This window comes from Microplitis mediator, chromosome 1 (assembly GCF_029852145.1).
Source record: "Microplitis mediator isolate UGA2020A chromosome 1, iyMicMedi2.1, whole genome shotgun sequence".
In the NCBI taxonomy this organism is placed as follows: domain Eukaryota; kingdom Metazoa; phylum Arthropoda; class Insecta; order Hymenoptera; family Braconidae; genus Microplitis; species Microplitis mediator.
The window spans coordinates 8,099,790-8,106,302 of record NC_079969.1 but is presented as its reverse complement, the minus strand read 5'-3'; the positions used below and the strand labels follow the sequence as shown (position 1 = coordinate 8,106,302).

The following is a 6,513-nucleotide window of genomic DNA, read 5'->3' as shown; positions in this document are numbered from 1 at the left end:
GTTTCCACTCAAATCATTTACTACACTGATAAAATGCAGTGTTCAATATGTATTTAAACTCTGAAACTCAGAAATTACAAAAAATTATAATTAATTTAAACATTTTAATTAGTCATATAACAGTCAACAGTTAAACAACATTTGAAATTAATTTCCCAAAAAAGCGCGAATTTTAAATAAAAAAAAAAAAAATATACATTTCTGTAGAACTAAAACTGCATATGTTAATTTTAATTACCCCGTTAATTTTTTTTGAACGCTGGTTTAATGCATATTTTGATTGATTTCTATGGAGGGACATCCAAAGAACCCAAAAATGAAAAAAAACCCAATTTCGTAAAAAACATGACTTATGGGGTTTCTCAAATAAACTATTCAAGTAGTACAGAGACAACTTTATGTTGTCATGGAGATGCTATTTAAAAGAACAAGAAAATTTTTTTTTGCCTCAAAGGCAAGTTTATTTAAATCAATAAGACATACAGACGTTGGTCTTAAGATTCATAGGAAATTTGTGTTCTTTTTTCCGTTTAAAAAAGTCATTTCAGTTTAAATATCGTTTAGGTGATGACTTATTTGACAATTATTTGTAAGCAGATATTTTTTCGGTGACATGAATTTCTGATTGTTTTATCAACATTTTGGTGTCTTATCAATAAGTCAAAAATCAGCCTTAAAACTGCTATTTTATAGATTTCACAAAGCCAAATGTGGTACTTGGGTCATCAGATTTAATTTTTTACAAAACTAATCAATCTATTGATGATATATTTATTCAACAATAGACAAATATACAAACAAGTCATGAATTAAATATTCATGATATTGCAGTTAACCGATGTCTAATCATTTTTGGATTTTTTTTAAAACGATAAATTATTTGTAAAAAAATATTTCAAAAAATTGCACCTGGAGTTTTTTTTAAATTTTCTACATGTGCATATTTTTATTTTTTCGTACTTGATTTTTTGAAAAAAAAATCAAAAAATTTCTGAATGTTAGCTGATTCAGGATCATAAAAATTCAAATCTTCCCGCTAAAAAGTTTGAATTAATTTTCTGACAAATCGCTGCAGTTTCCGGATCAATTGCAGTATTAAATAATAAATAAAATTATTACATTAAAATTATGATTATCATGAATAAATTTTTCAAAATTTGAATTTTAAAATGATTAAAAAATTATATAAATTTAATTACGTAAGTAAACATAATAATGATACATAAATAAAAATAAAACAAGTAAGTAATTGGAGTGGAAAGTAAAACAAAAATGGCGTCGACTGACTAGAGTGGGGGCGAGTAGTTCAGTATTTGAAATCATGCGCAATTGTATTTCGAGCCCAGTGTTAGTTCATCCGTGGTAACAAGTTGACACAACAACAGTTCAGTCTGTGCTGTTTTATTGTTTAAATCACCACAAATATATAATTCATTATATTATTCAAATTTAAATTACAATAATTTACTGATAATAATTATCATTATTTTAAAAAGTTTTATTTATTTTAAATAAATAAATCACGTAATATCATTACGTATTAAAAAAGTTTATTTAAAATTTCAAATCATTAATTTTTTATTAATGATCATTTTCGCTATTAAATTTAAACAGCCAGATTTTGAAAAGAGTTTGAAGTGAAAAAAATTATATATACATATATGTATATATAAGAAATAAAAACGTGGATTTGTAACAAAGGCGTAAATATTTTTGAAGAAGTGAAGCCAAGCGGTGGCCATATTGTGTGTTCGTCCCCAGCTGGCTCGTCTGTTTTTTTTTTATACAAAAAAAAAATATATAAAATTCAACCAGGCGATATTTTGAGAGCGAGCAAGAGCTAGAAACTTACAAGAGAAGAGAAAGTTCATTTTTAAAAACTGCTGATTCGTGAGTTTTTTTTTTTTGTTAACGGATCTCTGTGTGTGACACGTCGATCTCGAACTGTTTTGTTTCTTTTGTTTAAAATCGTTACGGATATATATATACATATATATATATGTATAGGACGCCATTTTAGTTTTTTTTTCCTTTATTAATGAAGAATTATTGCGCAGTTACAAAGTTCGTGGATTTTCAAGGTAAATTATTTAAATATTTATTTTTAAATTTTTATTTATTTTTTTAATAGATTTTATTTAAAACACGTGTTCATTTTAGTCATTAAATACTTACAGTAGAAGTCATATTGGGACAAAGAAATTATTGGAGTAAAGAAGTTTTAAGTCTTACTAATGATCAGGATTTTCCGATCATTTACGGAATTGTCTTTTAATGAGCATCCATGTAATTATATTTTAATTATTTTATGGTAATGAGTACCCCCTTACCCCTAATTTTGGAGCTCATTACTTCATCTTCATTATTTGTTAATTAGTGAAATTAAAATCACATATTTAAATACTTGATGCAGAATTGTCTGGTTGAATTTAAAAAAAATATTGGCTTCATTAGTTGTGGAAATATTCGACAGTAAATACACCTGATAAGTTTTAACACCCGTAGAGACAAGAAAAATACATTCTCATTGTTTGTCTATCAAGAAGTGAGTTTATTTACTATATTTATTTTTAAATTATCAGATTATAGTGAACTTGTTTATAGAGCGGCCATTTTGAACTCCAGTTTTACTTTGTCTCAATGTGATTTTTTTTTATACAGACGGTTGCGAAGTCGATAACAATTTTAAATATTTTTACAAGCAAGTGACTTGTGATTAAAAATAAGAAAAATTTGAATTTTTAATTACTTAAATTTCCGGTGTAAATAATTTGCAACTTCCTGTTAAGAAAATTAAAAATTGTCAAACAAAGAGAAGTTATTGGTTGCGGTCCGATTTTTGAAAATCGAGTTTTCATCAGATCTTGACGTTTTGAGGTGTTACGAATTTATTCGGACTACTTCCGGTAGACGTGCGTGTGAGTGAGTAAGTAAATGTGTGTATGTGTGTGTGTGTGTAAACTTTTTTTTTTCGACGATTTCTTTAGAACGAATCAACCGATGTGGCAATTAAAAGGCTGACTAAGATTTAAAACTGATTAAATTTAGAATTCGATCGGTCGAGTAGTTCATAAGTTATACAAAAAATCGGTTGATTTGTTCCGAAGATATCGTTGGACAAAAATTACTTTTTTTTGGCAATATGTACACATTTGTGGTGTATCCGTTTTTTGAGTTCCTCGAAAAGCTCAAGAGTTTATCAATAATGACGTTTTCGAGCTCGAAAACAGTGGGAAGACGTAGGGTCGACTTTCAGGGTCAACCGTATTTCAGATTTCTTTTTTATTTTTATTTGGATACTAGATAAAATTAACGGTGGAATGAGTACTCACATCGATATAATGCGATAAAATGTTTATTATTAAATATATGTGTTAACTAATTATTAACTATGTGGGTATTATACATGTTAATTAATTTTTGTCTGAAGATATTGATGTGGGTACTCGTTTAACTTCACGGAATAATATTTACGTACTAGTAGTTATTTTCTTACAAAAATAGAAAATCAATTGAAATAATAAGAGTTCTTAAATAATTATAAATATATCGATGTGCGGCTCAAACGAAAGCGAATTATCTGACAGAGTTAAAAATTTTATAAATTATATTTTTTGATCCTTCGATAGCCAGGGTATGAGACGGGTTTTATTTGCAAAATAACTGGGATAAATAATCCAGTGTCGAGATTTAAAAAAAGCCCGCGAGAAATTATTTATTACAAATTTATATGTCCAAATAGGTTTAGAAATTTTAAAGCTGATTGTAGACTAGTTAAGTTTTATATTAATGCTTATAATTGTCGATAAAATATATCAAAAAAATATAAAACTAAAAATAAGTTTATTTGGCTAAAAAATATCAGAATTTAGCTCCCGTTTATTTTTAATTAAAATATTAATTTAGTGGGATTGGATAAATTGTTTAACAAGAAATGAGTAGTCGGTAAGATAATAAGTAATTATTTGTATTTAAATAATTTAATTAGTAGAATAGATAAGGGGTTAGATACTGGTATAAGTCTGACAGATATTTTGCCCTAAATGACTAGAATTTTTGAAGTGCTGGCTCTTTCCGTAGCTTGCAACTCGTCAATAAACTCATTCATCATTCAAGTTTCTTATTAATTTTTTTTTTTTCTGTGTTTAAACTTACGGGTCATACTCAGTAAGACCCTCGTTACATTGTTGTTATCAATGCAGGAAAATTATTAAATTATCACTTTAAAACATGTATATATTTTCTTTAAATAATCATTATCTAGAATTGATTAAAAAAATTATGATTATTGCAATACCAAAACGTGTGTTGACGTTTTTAAATATTTTAAATATTAAATTATAACGCATAAAAATTAATGGATATTTAAAATCCCAATAACTACAATAATTAATATTTTGAATAACTTATGATTAATACTTTTTTCGGACATTAATATAAGAAATTACAAATTATTTAATTTAATTCTTATAATTATTGATGTATTTCATGTATTATTCTCTGCAAGACTCCAAAGATTATTTATTTCAAAATCACTTCAATAGTAATTACGTATTTAAAATAACATTAAAACATTTATATTTCATAGATTTTTAAATTGAATACAAAGCTCATTAAGTAAATTATAATCAAATTATATAAACATAATTTTCTCACAACTGACTTCGTGTCTCAATTTTAAAATCAAAAGTTAGAACTAATATCCATTTAAAAAATAAATAGAGAGTTAATTTATACTAATTATTAAAATCCAGTAGTTTGTCATAATTAACAAAACTGCATAATTAATTGTCAATTTTAAAGAATTGAACTAAAATGCAACCAAAGATCGGAGCGTTTTTCACGTACCGTGTTTTTGACATACCAGCATCTATATGCAAAACCTTTAAGAAATCTAATCCACTGAATTTTTTTTTTTCATTGCGCGAAAAACGTTCCAATCTTCAGGTACATAAACTAAGAAACATCGATAGTAATAATAATAAACTAAGTATTTCAAATTTTTTATTTTATAGACATAAGTTGACCTGCTGGATTAGGAAAAAAATATCAACTTTCTAAAGATAAATTCTATAATAAATCAAGAAAAAATAAAAATGACGAATTCAACTCCCAAAATGAACAACAAAGTAGAGAGACAGGCATCGCCCAGTTCAAGCGCCAAAAAACGCTCTCGTGGCACACCACGATCTACGTATTTCAACAACAACAAATATTCAAACTCAACAACTCCAAACCACAACAACAACAACATCAACAACACCAACATCAACAATTCAATTACCACAGGAAGATTAAGCTTCAGTCCATGTGGTAAAAATCATTCATACTACTCGCGTAGTAACGATAGTTCTGGTTACTCAACATCATCATCATTATCATCGCGATCATCGGGAAATGGCAGTCCAACGAATAATTATTTTGCCGGTTCAAAATGGTCTGATCCACCATCAGCAGCGGCATTGCCACAGCCGCCGAGTCACTGGACACCAATTCAATGTCAACAATTACACGATAATTTGCTATCCAATCATTTAAAAGTGATTTTAAATGTCCAGGCTTGATATATTAATTATTAATTCATATATTTATTGATAATAATTATTATTATTGATATTAATGATTAATAATTAATCAAAAAGACTATAAAATTATAAATAAGTTCCCGTTCCAGTGATAGTGCTTTACGTTTTTAAATAAAAAAAAAAGAAAAAAAACGTTTGATAAAACTATGGAAGGATCGATACTGTGTTAATTTAAATATTTAAATATTAAATACAAAGACAAAGACAAATTTGTATTACACGTGAGTAAAGATTTATTGGTTTTAAAAAACAACAACAGCAACAACATGAAATCTATACCGGCAAGTGAACTTTATTAATATATGTACAAAGTTGTAACTATTGTAATTTAGATTATCATTTATTGTAATTAATTTTTAATTATAACGGACTTTAAATAATTAAAGAAAATTAAAACGCGTACAGTAGAAATATATAAATATATATTTCAATAAATATAAATATGCGAATTACAAACTGATGATCTAAACAACAAATAATAATAATTATTGTTTTAGAGATTTATTTTAGTTTGTAATTAAATAATTATTTTTAAATTTATAATTAATTAGTAATTTTATCTCGAGAGTCTTTTAAATTTAAACTGCCACAGGATTTATTTTAAAATTAATAAGGATTGTTTTTTTTTTTTAAACTAAAATTATTATTTTTCAAGGCCATCAAATTTTTCAATTTTTAAAAAAAATTAATTAATTAATTAATTGAAAATATGTTAAAGACTGACCGTACTTGATAACTGTGTATTTAATTATTTAATTAATTTATTAATTTATATTATAAATATAAATAATAAATTAATTTAATTAATAAATCAGAAAAATAATTAATTTCTTTTTAAATTTTAATTTTATTGTTTAAAAAAAATATAAAAAATAAAAAAAAAAAAAAAAAAAAAAAATTTATTTATAAATAATTGTTAAATTTTCTG

The 6,513-nt window shown here is 25.6% G+C and overlaps 1 protein-coding gene across 4 annotated transcripts; it reads left to right on the top strand.

Moving 5' to 3' along the window:
* Positions 1-1,297: 1,297 nt before the first annotated feature.
* LOC130678325 (proline-rich nuclear receptor coactivator 2-like) lies at positions 1,298-6,198 on the top strand. 4 transcript variants are annotated; one of them, XM_057485503.1, is made up of 4 exons: positions 1,339-2,081; positions 2,161-2,286; positions 2,414-2,545; positions 5,016-6,198. In XM_057485503.1, the coding sequence occupies exon 4, from the start codon at positions 5,097-5,099 to the stop codon at positions 5,562-5,564; it is 468 nt and encodes a 155-aa protein (XP_057341486.1). In that variant the 5' UTR covers positions 1,339-2,081; positions 2,161-2,286; positions 2,414-2,545; positions 5,016-5,096; the 3' UTR covers positions 5,565-6,198. The 4 variants fall into 4 exon arrangements, 3 of the variants coding, with proteins under 3 accessions (XP_057341486.1, XP_057341484.1, XP_057341485.1); XR_008991788.1 differs by lacking the exon at positions 5,016-6,198 and adding an exon at positions 2,662-2,949 and having other exon boundaries at positions 1,298-2,081; positions 2,161-2,545; XM_057485501.1 differs by lacking the exons at positions 2,161-2,286; positions 2,414-2,545 and having other exon boundaries at positions 5,016-6,197.
* The last annotated feature ends 315 nt before the right edge of the window (positions 6,199-6,513 follow it).

Coding starts and splice junctions, on each gene's coding strand:
- LOC130678325 (XM_057485503.1), top strand. CDS start 5,097: ATGACGAATTCAACTCCCAAAATGAACAACAAAGTAGAGAGACAGGCA.